The sequence below is a fragment of the Cupressus sempervirens genome, chromosome 11 (genome assembly GCF_028749045.1).
Source record: "Cupressus sempervirens isolate cs-2001-9-10 chromosome 11, ASM2874904v1, whole genome shotgun sequence".
In the NCBI taxonomy this organism is placed as follows: Eukaryota; Viridiplantae; Streptophyta; class Pinopsida; order Cupressales; family Cupressaceae; genus Cupressus; species Cupressus sempervirens.
Genome location: NC_143128.1, coordinates 242,545,483 through 242,558,976, shown reverse-complemented (window position 1 = coordinate 242,558,976; position 13,494 = coordinate 242,545,483). Strand labels below are relative to the sequence as shown.

Here is a 13,494-nt window from a genome sequence, read left to right as displayed (position 1 = left end):
ACATTTTCTCTCTCTATCAATGTATATTAGCCTCTCATTTCCTATTCTTTAGTAACTTGTTTAATTAATCATCTACATTATATCATTTTATCATTACATATTTTTGATAAGGTTCATTGTCACTTAGACTTTGAGTCTCCTCTTGAACCTAGTGGAGCATCTTCCTTTTGAAATGTGCAATTCATAAAAAGGAGAATTGATCTACCAATTTATGCATTGCTTCCCTTTCTTTTCTATATAGTTTTCATGAGTCTGACTCATAACATTTCAATTTTGATTTGATGTCTAGATATCCTTGTATGCATTGCATTAGATTGTACCTTTATTACATTATATGCATTTAGATATATCAGTTCACCTATTGTATATTTCTAGTGAACCTGACTCTTCTCACATACTTCTAATTTTGATATTTATATCCTCTTTGTATATCTAGATTGATTGTGCATTTTCTACATTATATCTTTTGTTACTTTATGGTTAGATGATTTTTTCATTAAAATTTTCTGATTTTCTTAGTTAAATTGTATATCTCTTTCAAAAAATGTATTTGCATTTGATCTATTGTTATTTCATTCTCTTATGCATTAAATTTATTACCTTTATTCCTACATATAGCATTCTAGATAGAAGAATCCGTAGACTTATAGATTCTTTGGATCTTGAGTCTTCTACTTTTAGTACAATTGTTAATGAGACCAACATGCCTACTAATGAAATTCCTTCTATTATTAGAAACAACTCTTTCTTCTCTTCCCATGATGAAGATGAAGCCTCAACGGTCCATTATATTCAATTTCAAAAACTCTCATGACTTTTTACAAACTTAGAAATGCTTAGGAAATGAAAACTCTAATTTTGAGGTCATATTTGTTGTAGAGGATTTGAGGAAAATCATTCATAGTGATGAATGCAGTATTAATATCTTGCATAGTATCTCTCATCTCATTAGTAATAATGTCATTCCTATTAGAGGTTGTTCTCAAGAGCTTGATTTCATTCCACCTACCACTAATGTTAAGACATGCATGCCCATTTCTAGCTCCATTCCCAATGTGTCCACTTATGCTCTACCCATTATCATTAATTTCATTAAGAATATCAATCCTACACACGTTAGCATTCCTAATCCTATTGTTATCATTGTTCCTTCAATTATTTTGTGCATTTCATTACATTTGTCAATGTCCACTTATAATAGGTTTTCTTCATATTCGGTGATCCCTTATGTTTCTCATTATGGTCCAAACATTTCACACATATCCCTTACCACTCTTTCTACCAATTCTAATATTTGTACCTTGGCCCAAATTGTGGCATCCTTGAAATAAAAAATTTCTTCCATAACCCCATTTTTGTTCAGTATTATTACTTGTGATATTTCTAGTACGTATTCCTTCAATTTCATTTGTGTCAATATTCCTCAATACATGGAGATTCCTCACCTAGAGGTTTATAATGGTAAAGGTGATTCTTTGATCCATGTCAAAAGATTTCAAACATTATGTATTGATTCCTCTCATGATCATAAGTTCATGAAAATATTGTTTACTATAACCTTTTGAGATAAATCCTTGCAATGCTATTATTCTTTGCCTCCTTATTTTATTCACTCCTTTCAAAATTTTGTTAATGCTTTCATCCAAAATTTTCAAAATAATATTAGTATTAATATTTTTTTGATAGATTGGATGCATTGTAAACAACGTGTTAAATAAAAGTGATTGATTTCCCTAGTGGATTTAAGCATTTGCATGCTCAATTTTATTATCATGTGTTGGATATTAATATACAAGGTATTTTCATTTCTAATTTACAAAAAGCCAGTAGAGATAAACCAACCAACACATCAAAATATTTGTTTAAATCCTTTGATCGCAAAGCTTTTGTCAATAGCATTGTCAGCTTGATCATGATTCTAAGAGATATTTCATTTAAAATGTGTTATTCAAGACCTCATTGATTCTAGTACTATATTTGTTGATGGTGTTAATGGTCAAGGAAAAAATATGTAGAACCTTCCAATCAAAACTTACAAATCTATACCAATCTTTAGTTATCACATTTGACTAATACTGTTAAATCTACCCAATCAATATCTTCTTCTCGAACTTAAATTGTTGACTATGGCAATAAGTGTATTAAAGTCAATATTTTTTTCAATCTCATTTATCAATCCCAACCAGAATTTGAACATATATTCCCCTTGGTCCTAGTGAGACAATTAAAGAACACGATGGTTGTCTTTATATTGTTTCAAATGTTGATGATCTATATCTTGTGATGTCCTTATTGATCCTACTTGCATGTAAATTTATGACTGAAAAACATATTAGCAATAGACAAATGCAATGTGATTTCTGTGATAATCTAATGTAATGATCTAGACTTGCAATAGTTTCATTTATCATTCACATGGTTCTATTTCATTTACTATAAAAGTTGGTGATAAAAATTTAAATGTCACTTTGTCATCTCAACTTCCAATTAGTTTCAAGTTAAACTTGGTCTTTCATGGATTACTTCCATGAAAGTCATACCCTCTCCTATCCATCAATGTTTGAAGTTTCCTCACAAAGGATATTAATCATAATCTCTACCATCCTTTAGAGTCTTGAGAATTTTTTGACCTTGATTTATTTTGTCCTTTTATACCTCAACCAGCTCAATCCTACAAAGATGATCTCTTTTGATCATACCAAAAAAATCCAAAAGCAATCTTGAGGGTGTTCGAACTCCTTGTCCTGAACCCAAACTTCTCCCTACACCTCCTCTATATCCTTCAATTTCACCTCTTATATCTTGTAAATGTTGTCAAATGTATATCTCAATTTTTTGTAGTTTCTTATATTATTCCTTCTAAAGAAGAAAAGGGTTTGATGTTTTTGAAAAGGGTTTGATGTTGATTGATCTTAACCAAACCAAATCTCTAGCAAAATCAAATGCAACCCTTGTATTCATGATCATTTTCATAAATGGCATGCTAGAGTCAATGAACATGTTTCTCAAAACCTCTCTTCTCCTAAAACATAAACAAATGCTTTGATTCCATTTGATCAACCTATACATGACCCAAAGGAGGAAATTAACTTGAAGAAGATGAAATTGAACAAACATGATAATTTTCTCTGTATGATAAATTCTAGTAAAATAAATTTGGATGAAGAAGATACTCTTTATGATAATATTTTAAATGTTCTTAATACAATTAATGATGGTATTCATATGAGAGATTCAAATGATATGTATATGAGACTTTTTGATGTTAATCATGGTTTACTAGCTATGTTCGCACAACAATTATATGTTAACCCTAGTGATGAACAAAGTGACTTATCTTCACAACATGGTCAATTTTGGAACTAGCTATTATTACATCTACCATGTTTGATGTTACTCCTCTTGTATGTTTCCCACTTTCCCTAAATGGTAGAGACCTATAAGGGGGGAAGGCAATATGTTGGACTCGATCCTCTTGTACAATGGATTCTTTGTGTTGTTTTTGAAATGCGTTCCCCTTTGACATATTTCTTGGTATGTGTGTTGTTTACATTTCCTCAGATGACCCTTGTTTCTTTGTTGGTGCAAGGTGATAAATGAATTGATCTTCTATAATATTCCTCTATTTTTGTCTAATTTATTCTATATGTTGTTACATGTTATGTCTTGCATGTGCCAATATTCATACATGCGGCTTTGTTGTCTAATTAGGAATGATGTATTAGCTACCTTTTTTTTTTGGTCTCTATTGTGATGGCATAAAAAGACTCTTCTATGTGATTCTTACATGCCCTTCTTATATTTCTACTTAGTGAGATGATGATAATGATCTTGGTGATCACATGGATTCTTGAGATAGTAGATCCCTTTGTGTCTTTTTTTCATGTATTCAATTTTCTGGTTATGTCATTTCCTCTAGGATTCTGATGGTGGAGACATTTCTTATGGGTGCATGTATGCTTTGTTAAATTCATTGCTCTTCTTAAGATGTTTATAATCACTTTAGGGGCATAAACTTTGCTCTTTGTTTCATATTTCACACGCATACATAATAATCCAGCAAAATCTCTGTTACAAATGGTCAATAACACAATGATTTTCTTGTATTCATATTTTCATTAGATCCCTTTGGAGACAATGATTTTCTTGTGTTCATCTCTTCATTAGATCCCTTTAGAGACAATGCTTTCCTTGGGTTGGACCACCTTTTTTAGATCCCTTAATGGAGACAATCTTATCCTTAAGGAATGATCTTCCTTTCCTTGGATCCCTTTGGAAACCATGTTGTTCTTATGTCTGACTATCCTTTTCTAGATCCCTTAATGGAAACAATATTTTCCTTAAAATTTGATCTTCCTTTCATTGATCCCTTTGGAGACAATGCTTTCTTAGGACCGGTCACTCCTTTTGGATCCCATGGTATGGAAAATAATTTCCTCAAGGATTGATCTTCTTTGATTGGTTGACTAACATAAAAAAAATTATGTACTTTTAATATCATCTTTTGTAGCACTTTGCTCTTTGTATGATGCATAGTAAGGCAATACCTTACTAGGCTAGTTGGCATACCTCTCTCTTTATCCCTCTTTCTCTTCGCTCCCCTTTCAGTTGATGACTCTTTTATCTTGGTTTTGGGTTTGATGAGGACTTAAGCCACTTTGAGCCTTAATGTTTCTTTGTCTCCTTAACCTTAATAAGACATTTATTATGCCTTGATCTACTTTACCTTGAGCATGGGTTTATCCCATACTCTCGTTGAGGTGGGGACTAGATGTACCATTCTAAAAAGTTAGCACCCATAATTAGATGCTTTATAAGGACCTACTAGACACCATTTTACAGATTTTGAGGTCTAAATGCTTGCTATGCTTGATATGCTTGATCTTGGCAATATTTTCTTCTTTACCCTGCATCTTTTCACCTATCTTGATATCCCTTCTAAAATTTAGCCCATTCTCCAAGGTATAGAATGTCATTAGAGCCTTATCCTTTGGACAAAATGCAAGTGGCATCCTATTCCCAAGGATTTGAGCTCACATTTGGCTCAAGGCCCTATGTTGGGGTGTTTTTTAGAAATCTAATCTTGTGAACAACCTGGATAATTTTTAAATCCCAAAATAATGGAACAATCAAGATTTTCATACAATCAAGAGCAATTGAGTGATTGGATTTAAGATTGGAAGGCAAGCATCGAAGCTCAATTTTCTTCAAGTCTCTAATTCCTCAAGGTTAATTCAAATTAATATCAATCTTCTTCAATTGAAGCAATTTTGTCTCTCATGATGGCCAAGTAGAGGAATCCTCAATCAAACAAGAAGATTATTCCTTGCATTTACATTTTTTCTCTTTCATTGCAAGTGATTATCAAACATATTTGCATTCAAATCTAAGAGTGGCATTCATATATCTATGCATTTGTGAGAGAATCCTTTATTCTACATTACATTTCAAGGTCATCTTCTTGATTCCAAGTCAACTCAAGCATCTTCATGGGTATCCATCAATCATTCCTGCATCTGTCCATGGAGGTTTAAGAAGGGTGAATCTAATTTTTACCTTTTTTACAAATTTCATTTATGCAATTTCATTCCATTTTCAAGGTCGATTCCTAAATAAGGGTCTGACCAAGGAAAACCCCTTCAAACAATTTTCCCTATTTTTCTATCTAGAAACGTGGATTACGTATTCATTGAATGAAATATGAAAAAGGATCAAATATAGTTAGAATGCCCCAAAAATAATTAGCTAAAATTAGCAAGTACATAATACTATTGGCATCCTTTACTTGGGTAAAGGGTGATTTATAACATATTTGTGCTCTAGTTTTATATTCTAAACATTTATGCTCTTTGACAATATATATCGTTTTGTTATTTTTTGTGTTTGTTGGTAACTTGTCTAGTTAATCATCTACATTACATCATTTTTTTGTTGACATATTTTCAAGTGATCATTGTCCTACTTAGCATTTTGAGTCTCCTCTTAAACTTAGTGGGACATCTTCCTTCTGAAATGTGCAGTTCATGGAAAGGACAAGTGATTTATCCATTTACACATTTCTTCCCCTTTCCTCGTGTATGTTGTCCATTTATGTCAAGTGGTAGTGATCTCTAGAAATAGCACCAATATTTTAATTGAATGTTATCTCTTTAATTGATATTTTCAACCAATGATAACTTTAAGAAACCCCCTAGGTAAAAGTTACCCCTTTTGTATTTATTGGGGATATTGCTTTGATTCCATTTGATCAACCTATACATGACCCAAAGGAGGAAATTAACTTGAAGAAGATGAAATTGAACAAAGGTGATAATTTTCTTTGTATGTTAAATTCTACTAAATTTAATTTGGATGAAGAAGATACTCTTTATTATAATATTTTAAATGTTCTTAATACAATTAATGATGGTTTTCATATGAGCTATTCAGATGATATGTATATGAGACTTATTGATATTAATCATGGTTTGCTAGCTATGTTCACACAACAATTATATGTTAACCCTAGTGATGAACAAAGTGACTTATCTTCACAACATGATCAATTTTGGAACTAGTTATTATTACATCTACCATGTTTGATTTTACTCCTCTTGTATTTGTTGGGGATATTTCTTTGAAATTCTTACACGTGTTTCATCCTCTTGTGCATTGTTAAAACAAGCAATTTCTTTTATTTTTCCTTATTAAAGAATATTAGTTTATCCTCCTTAAGAGGATGTTGACACTTTGCGTACACACACAGAACATGGAAAATAACCTTCCATGTATAGGACTTAAAATGTGAGTTTGAGTCTTTAGATAAGGTTTGTCTTCTTAAAATTGGGACCCACGTAAAACTAAACTTATAAAAAAAGGGGAAGAACTTAATATTCTTCTTATTCTACAAAAAAAAGGCAAATGGTTTGTTTAGTCTTTTTGTGATTTCTCCTCAAAGCTATGTCAACCCTCTAACTTATTGATCTGACCCTCACTACATACAATTGGAGGGTTTTCTCAGTCAATGGTATCAACTCATACATGGCCCCTTTCCTCTCCCTTTTTGAAAAACTATTTAATCTTTTAAAGACCAAAACCAAATTATCAACAATTACCCAACTTATCCGAATAACTACTAGGAGTTTAACCAAAAAAAAATGTCTAACAAGTTCGAAAATAAAACAAATGAGATACTAAAAATTAAAATGTGAAAAATAATGCTCTACAACAATTTGTTGCGATGACTAATCAAAAGATCCCACATCTTTTCAATTAATTATTCCATGTGATTGCTAGAATTCAATGAGTTCTTTTGACAACTTTTATAGACATATATCTTGTCATAGGATCGTGCTACTTAGCATTGCAAACCCTTGTATCTCTCTCAGAGGATGTGTGCCTTATCCTACAAGTTCTTCTCAAAAGTAATGTGCTCTTTAGCCTATGGTCTAAATCTTTGTAATCTATTATTCATGTAATGAGCGTAATTCTCACCATTGTTTTTCCCACATTAGGTTTTCCACATAGATTACACTGTTCATGTGTTTCTATTTTCATTACAACATCTTTCATTGATAGTTAATTGGATAAGACAATTGATATGTATTTGTGATAGAAAAGGTTTAAGAATTTATTAAGACTAATTCAACCCACTATCCCCCTCCTCACAAGACTTAAGGCGTGTTCAATAATTGTAGCATATGTAATCTCATATAGCAAGGTAATTGACGTGGGACATTGCCATGTATATCACTCGTACCCCACGTATAGAGGACTAATAGTCCATAAATTACCCATGCGCAAATGCTAACTGTCTAATTAATAAAAGAGAAAACAACATATTACTGGAGGGTAACAGCTCGATCTCTCTAATTAATAAAAGAGAAAACTAAAAAGCTTTATAAAACGTTGGATTTATTAAATTTAGCAATTGAAATCAAGTTCTTGTTCAAAAACTTACAATATGAAGACTATCATTCATGGCTTCCATATCGAATGATTAGCACTTCCAAAAGCTTAAATTATAAATTCCTAATTTATAAATTATAAATAAAGCTTAAATGATGGCCCTCGTATTTGTCAATAAACAAAAAAGTACCACACAATTAATTTTAATTATTATTTTATTTTAAACACTTCAAATGTGACATCTGTGTGCAACTAATAATTCACTCATTATTGGTCTCTCACCATATGCAAAAGTGATTAAACATTACCACGTGGAAACCAGACAAGTGCATATACACAACAAAACAACTGTCATCCAAGACTGATATGATATGATAGATTTTAATGACGTCCACGAGACTAAAGTAGTCTATGGGACCCATGCAATCGCTCTCCCGAGTCAGGAGCCAAACTAGTCAGTTGCAAAGTTTTGGTTAACTTGTCTCTTCTTCTTTGAATTTTGATAATCAAATCCGTTGTTCTCTTCACTTGATCTTCCTCAAATAAATAGTTGAAGTCCTTGTTCTGTAGAATTTTTGTATAATCAGATCTAATGTCGTTGTAAGCCAAGCATTCCATGACAAAGTGTTGCTCTGTCTCCACTGTTCCCATATTGCAGAATAAACATGTTTTGTCTGCCCACTCTTCCTTTGGAACTTGCCATCTACTAGTTTCACATCGCAGCTGATGTGAACTAGTTCTAATTTGTGCCATCAACATTTTTGCTTTCTAGTTAATAGGTGCCCTTATATAGGCCTTTTCATCATGACTAGAAGTGGGATTAAATTCTTTAATGTAATAAGATTTTTTCCTCCCTATGTATCTTGTCCACAGAATATTGCGAAATTTTTCATTGACAAACTTTTTTATTTCTTTAATGTTATCCGGGCAAGCTTGGATATTGATATCCCATTTTTGCATCCATTTGTCATTTTGTTTCATCCATGTGCTTTTCTGCCTCACAAGTTTTTCCTCTATTACCAACTTGGGCCAACGATGTGTTTCTAGACCTTGGGTTTTCTTTAAATAGCTTGGCATTTGGATCAATGCGACGGCTTCTAATGGAAAGGAACCCACCTCCGCCGAAAGGATTTCATACGGAACTGTGGTCTTGACTTTAAGATTGCATGTGATAAAGTGTTTTTGAATTCTTTCTACTTGCCGCCATTTTTGTTTGGACATACTACCGCCCCACACTTCACATCCGTATAGAATAACCGGAGTGACCAGCAAACCAAACAGAGTTTTCATGGTCGTCCAATCCCATAATTCTGCGTTCCTGCACTTGTTTTGTAAAGAGTATAACGCCTTCCAGCCCCCTTGTAAAGACTATGAATGACACTCAGGTTGGACAGCATGAATTGGTCATATGATTAACACCAATTAACCACTATCGGGGATATTATAGGCACACTCCGACTTGTGTTGCTAGGTGAAGCTAATGCCTAATACTCGCCATCGCTCTAACATCCATGTGTCAAGTGTACTATACACTTGATGTGTGGATGTTAGAGTGATGGCAAGTTGGGCTTTAGCTTCACCTCGCAACCCAAGTCTGAGTGTGCCTATAGATACATATATGTATATATATTTGAAACACAAAATAATCAAGTATCATTAAACATGAAAAGGGAGCTTTAACGACATAATCAATTATTAAGTATTTGATTGTTACAACACTCCTTTTCAGATATAATCATCTAAACACTACATTAACAATTTCATCTAAGTTAAATAGAACGATAATCATTAATTAACCTCAACCATCAGTAATTATCATTAAATTATACTAAATATCAATTAACAGCAAAAATGAATATTATTTAATAGATCCCTCAACCGAATTACTAACAAAACATGATCATAATGAAACATCAAATCAAATCATTGCCATAACATTAATACTTGTCATGAAATTATTAGCTACTTGAAAAAGACCAAAATATCATCTACGTATGTAAATGTATCCAGATTCCAAACAGCATCATATAACATCATGCCACATCATCCCAAAGTCATCAAGCATATATGATCTTCACTGAAATCACAAGTATAATCTTATCCACATCAACAATTATACGATATGAACAAAAGAATATAACAACAACTGAATGTGTCACAAGAATGCCAATACAAAAGAATAACATACATATTACAAACAGTCACATGATAATGCCAATACAAAAGAATAATATACATATTACAAAGAGTCACATGATAATGCCAATACAAAAGAATAACATACAAACAGTCAGATGATAAAACCATATATAGTCTTGCTCAAATCAAAAGAATAAGCAAATGGCAAAATGCAAACATGGGAGGCACTATGCTCATACTCTTGATTCACTAATAGTCCCTAGATTATCCATGGGTAAATGCTCCATCCCTCCAATTAATAAAAGAGAGAACTAAACAGCTCTGCTGTTCTGCTGGATTGGTTAAATTTGGTATTTTCTAAATTGCGTACATTGTTTCTGTATAGAATGATTGAGACAGACTACTGCTAAAATTCATTGCAGTAGCTATCCCCCGGTGTTCTTTATACATATGAGAATGTTCCATTTATTCCCACCTCCAATGGGAAAATCTATTTTTTACATTCAAATCCAGTAAACAACAAATTTGATCCTTGTTCAGCATCATGATTCAATAAAGGGATAAGATTCGTAAGATTCTGCCTGGTTAGACAGCATAGGTTGTTTAGAGACAGAGAATGTTCAAACACTTGTTCCAAAGAGATGAACAAAGCTTACTGATTGGACACTTCATAACTGCCACAAGCTCTAGTCCATATAAATGAGCCAAAGAAGAAAAGCTGTGCTTACCATACTAATAATGTCCCCATTAAACCACCTGTTTCATGTGAATAAATTGTATACATTCAATATCGACTGCTTAAACACTATTTGTTGAATATTCACCCCTATAAACCATTGATTTACTTACCCTACTTTATATGGAATGTCCAAATCTCCCATTCGTGTATGTTATATTACTTATCCTACATCTCATTCCTGAATGTTTTCCCACTTCACAAAAAACAAAATTAACCTCCATTTGTACCATCATATGCACTTCAAAAGTTCTACACAGCAAGCAATTCCTTCAATTCACATGCATGTATAGGAATACTCGAGAGATGATGCTCAAGTGTGAATACAATATTTCTTAAACCATTGAAATTTGCATCAAATATGGAAATGCCTAACAAATACAAATATGCAATATGATCTTATTCTGCTGACTATGACAGCTACAGTCCCCTCTACACCCAGATATTTATTAAACACTCGTATGGTTGAGAGTGTCCAAAACATTAATCAACTTGCTTTGCTTGTACACTACGTACCTGAGTAATGTTGCATTATTTTGTTTGCTGATGTTGCCTTCAAAAAATGATAAACATGAATCAGTTTTCTTGATTAATATTATAAAATACTCAAGTGGTTGCAAATGACTGCAACATGTACATTTTCTCTATTTTTCCACCCCACACCTGAATACTGCATTTTAATCTTTGTTACTCTTTCCTTCAAGAAATCATATAGATATAAAACAAAATTTCAAATTCATCAAATTTCAGAAACCATACTAGATTTCTAGGAATAGAAGTAAAATACAATGTATAGATTGGTGTTCATTAACTGAACAATAGATCAATCCAATGCCTAACTGCAATCAAACGTTTTTCCAGAAGCAATCTTCTTATAATAATTTAGCTTTACAAGACAGTACACATACAAATGAATGTTTCCAAACTTTTCCAATCTAATAATAAACTGCTCCTAGTAATCATTAGTTATTTAAAAATAAATATATATGTGAATATTTGCAAATGTTTTGACACTAATAGTGAACCGTATATTGCCATATTTGAAAGTACATTGAAGCTACAAACAAGATTGTTCACCTATAATCCTCCAGAAATATAGACCTTCACACATTCACCGAAGTACCTAGTATCATATAAGCCTCATTAAACAGCAGGAGAAGAGAAGGCATGATCCACCCTGTGCTCTTTTGGTTTATCCACTTCAGCTTCCTGTATTCCCTGTTCGGAAGTTACTACATGTACTTGTTCTGTAGATCCTAGCTCAATAGATAGCCTGTCTTCTCCTTCAAAATCAGAAACCTGAAAAATGGATGACATTCCTAGCTTTTTGGTCAAGTAAAATGGAGCGGTCATTTTTTATAACAATTTCCAATTAAGATAGTTGTCTATGATCAGTTTTAAAGATGCTGTAGACTACTATATTAGAGTTACTGAAACTCAGAATATGTACCATATGATAAGTTAGACACTAACAAAAGATGCTGTAGAGAACTATTAGAGTCACAGAAAATCAGAAAATGTACCATATGATAAATTAGGCACTAACCTGTGCCTTAGATCCACAATGTACATCTGTAGAGGAAGATGATGGTGAAGATAGAAATTCCTTATTTACATCTTTTGACAAAGGCGTAGAACTGCAGCTAACTGCACTTACACTTGGTGCTCTATGCTCTGCAGCAGCAACATCAGCAGGGGAAATTGCATGTTTCCCAACTTCTTCAATCTGCAGATTCGATGAATTCACAATATTTGGCTGGGTTATATTTTCTAAAGGAGAACTGGGTGCAACAGATGTGAAGGGTTGACAAACTGCTGGACCCGATGATGAAACTGCAGGTTGGGGCTCTTGTTGGGGCTGCATCTGGGAAAGATATGGAGGAATGGGATGCAATTGAGAAGGGTACTGAGCATATGGCCTTTCAACATGGGAATGACCATTCAGGGATGGACCATAGGTTGGAAAAGCATATGCATGCAGTACAGGATGCACTGGGAAAGTACCTACAGTTCCCAGAGGAACATACGCAGATGGTGCAACAAGTGGCACTTGAGCTTGACTCGATGCAAATGGCTGCTGACAGTTTGATGAAGGCACAGTTGCTGCCTGAGGAACAGGCACAGGATAAGGAAAAGATGTAGCAGTCATCATAACTGCAGGGTCCATCATCATCCATGGTGAGAGACTCTGTAATTGTCGCTGTAACTGATCTTGTAGCTTCTCTGTTTCATTCTTTAAAATTACCTTCTCCTCTCTTATCTCATTTTTCTCTTCAGTTAACTGCTTCAACAGATATCATTTTAATAAAAAAAATAGGCTAAAGAACAGTAATATAATAAGGATTTAATCAAATAATTGACATTTTTTACCAAACATTTCTGTGATGCTTTTGTGTGCAAGTTAATTACTTCTAAAGCAAGTGATTAAGTTATCAACAAATGCAATCAAGGATCGGCATTTCTTCTACCCACTTCACGAGATTCATTCAGGAGTGAAGAATGCTCTTGTTGCAGCCGCTTCAGCTCAGCTCTAAGCTCCTTCACAACTTGTGTGCTTTCAATGAGTATCGATGCCTTGTCATTCTTTGGCCGATCAGGATCTGTCAAAAACAAATTTTGAAGACTATCATTAACAATTGAACACATGTAAGTTTTTTAAAAACAAAATTGGATATAAATATGGGAAACAATCATTTTATGGATCCTCTGAATCAAACCTTTGGATACATGTA

The 13,494-nt window shown here is 33.2% G+C and overlaps 1 protein-coding gene and 1 long non-coding RNA gene across 3 annotated transcripts in view; both read right to left on the bottom strand.

The window, feature by feature from the left end:
- Window positions 1-10,699: 10,699 nt before the first annotated feature.
- Window positions 10,700-11,393, bottom strand: LOC149529057 (uncharacterized). Of its 2 annotated transcripts, XR_016358561.1 has the most exons (3): window positions 11,279-11,393; window positions 10,876-10,958; window positions 10,700-10,782 (listed from the first exon to the last, which is right to left on the bottom strand). It is a non-coding gene; the product is annotated as an uncharacterized LOC149529057 (long non-coding RNA). The 2 variants fall into 2 exon arrangements; XR_016358560.1 differs by lacking the exon at window positions 11,279-11,393 and having other exon boundaries at window positions 10,876-11,011.
- Window positions 11,394-11,614: 221 nt separating this feature from the next.
- Window positions 11,615-13,494, bottom strand: part of LOC149529056 (uncharacterized) — a 71,287-nt gene continuing 69,407 nt past the window's right edge. Inside the window, exons 3-5 of the mRNA XM_089809211.1 lie at window positions 13,235-13,362; window positions 12,309-13,043; window positions 11,615-12,061 (exon numbers count right to left, since the gene is read on the bottom strand). Of these exons, the coding sequence (XP_089665337.1) occupies window positions 11,906-12,061; window positions 12,309-13,043; window positions 13,235-13,362 (1,019 nt within the window). The 3' untranslated portion in view covers window positions 11,615-11,905. The remainder of the gene's footprint in view (window positions 12,062-12,308; window positions 13,044-13,234; window positions 13,363-13,494) is intronic.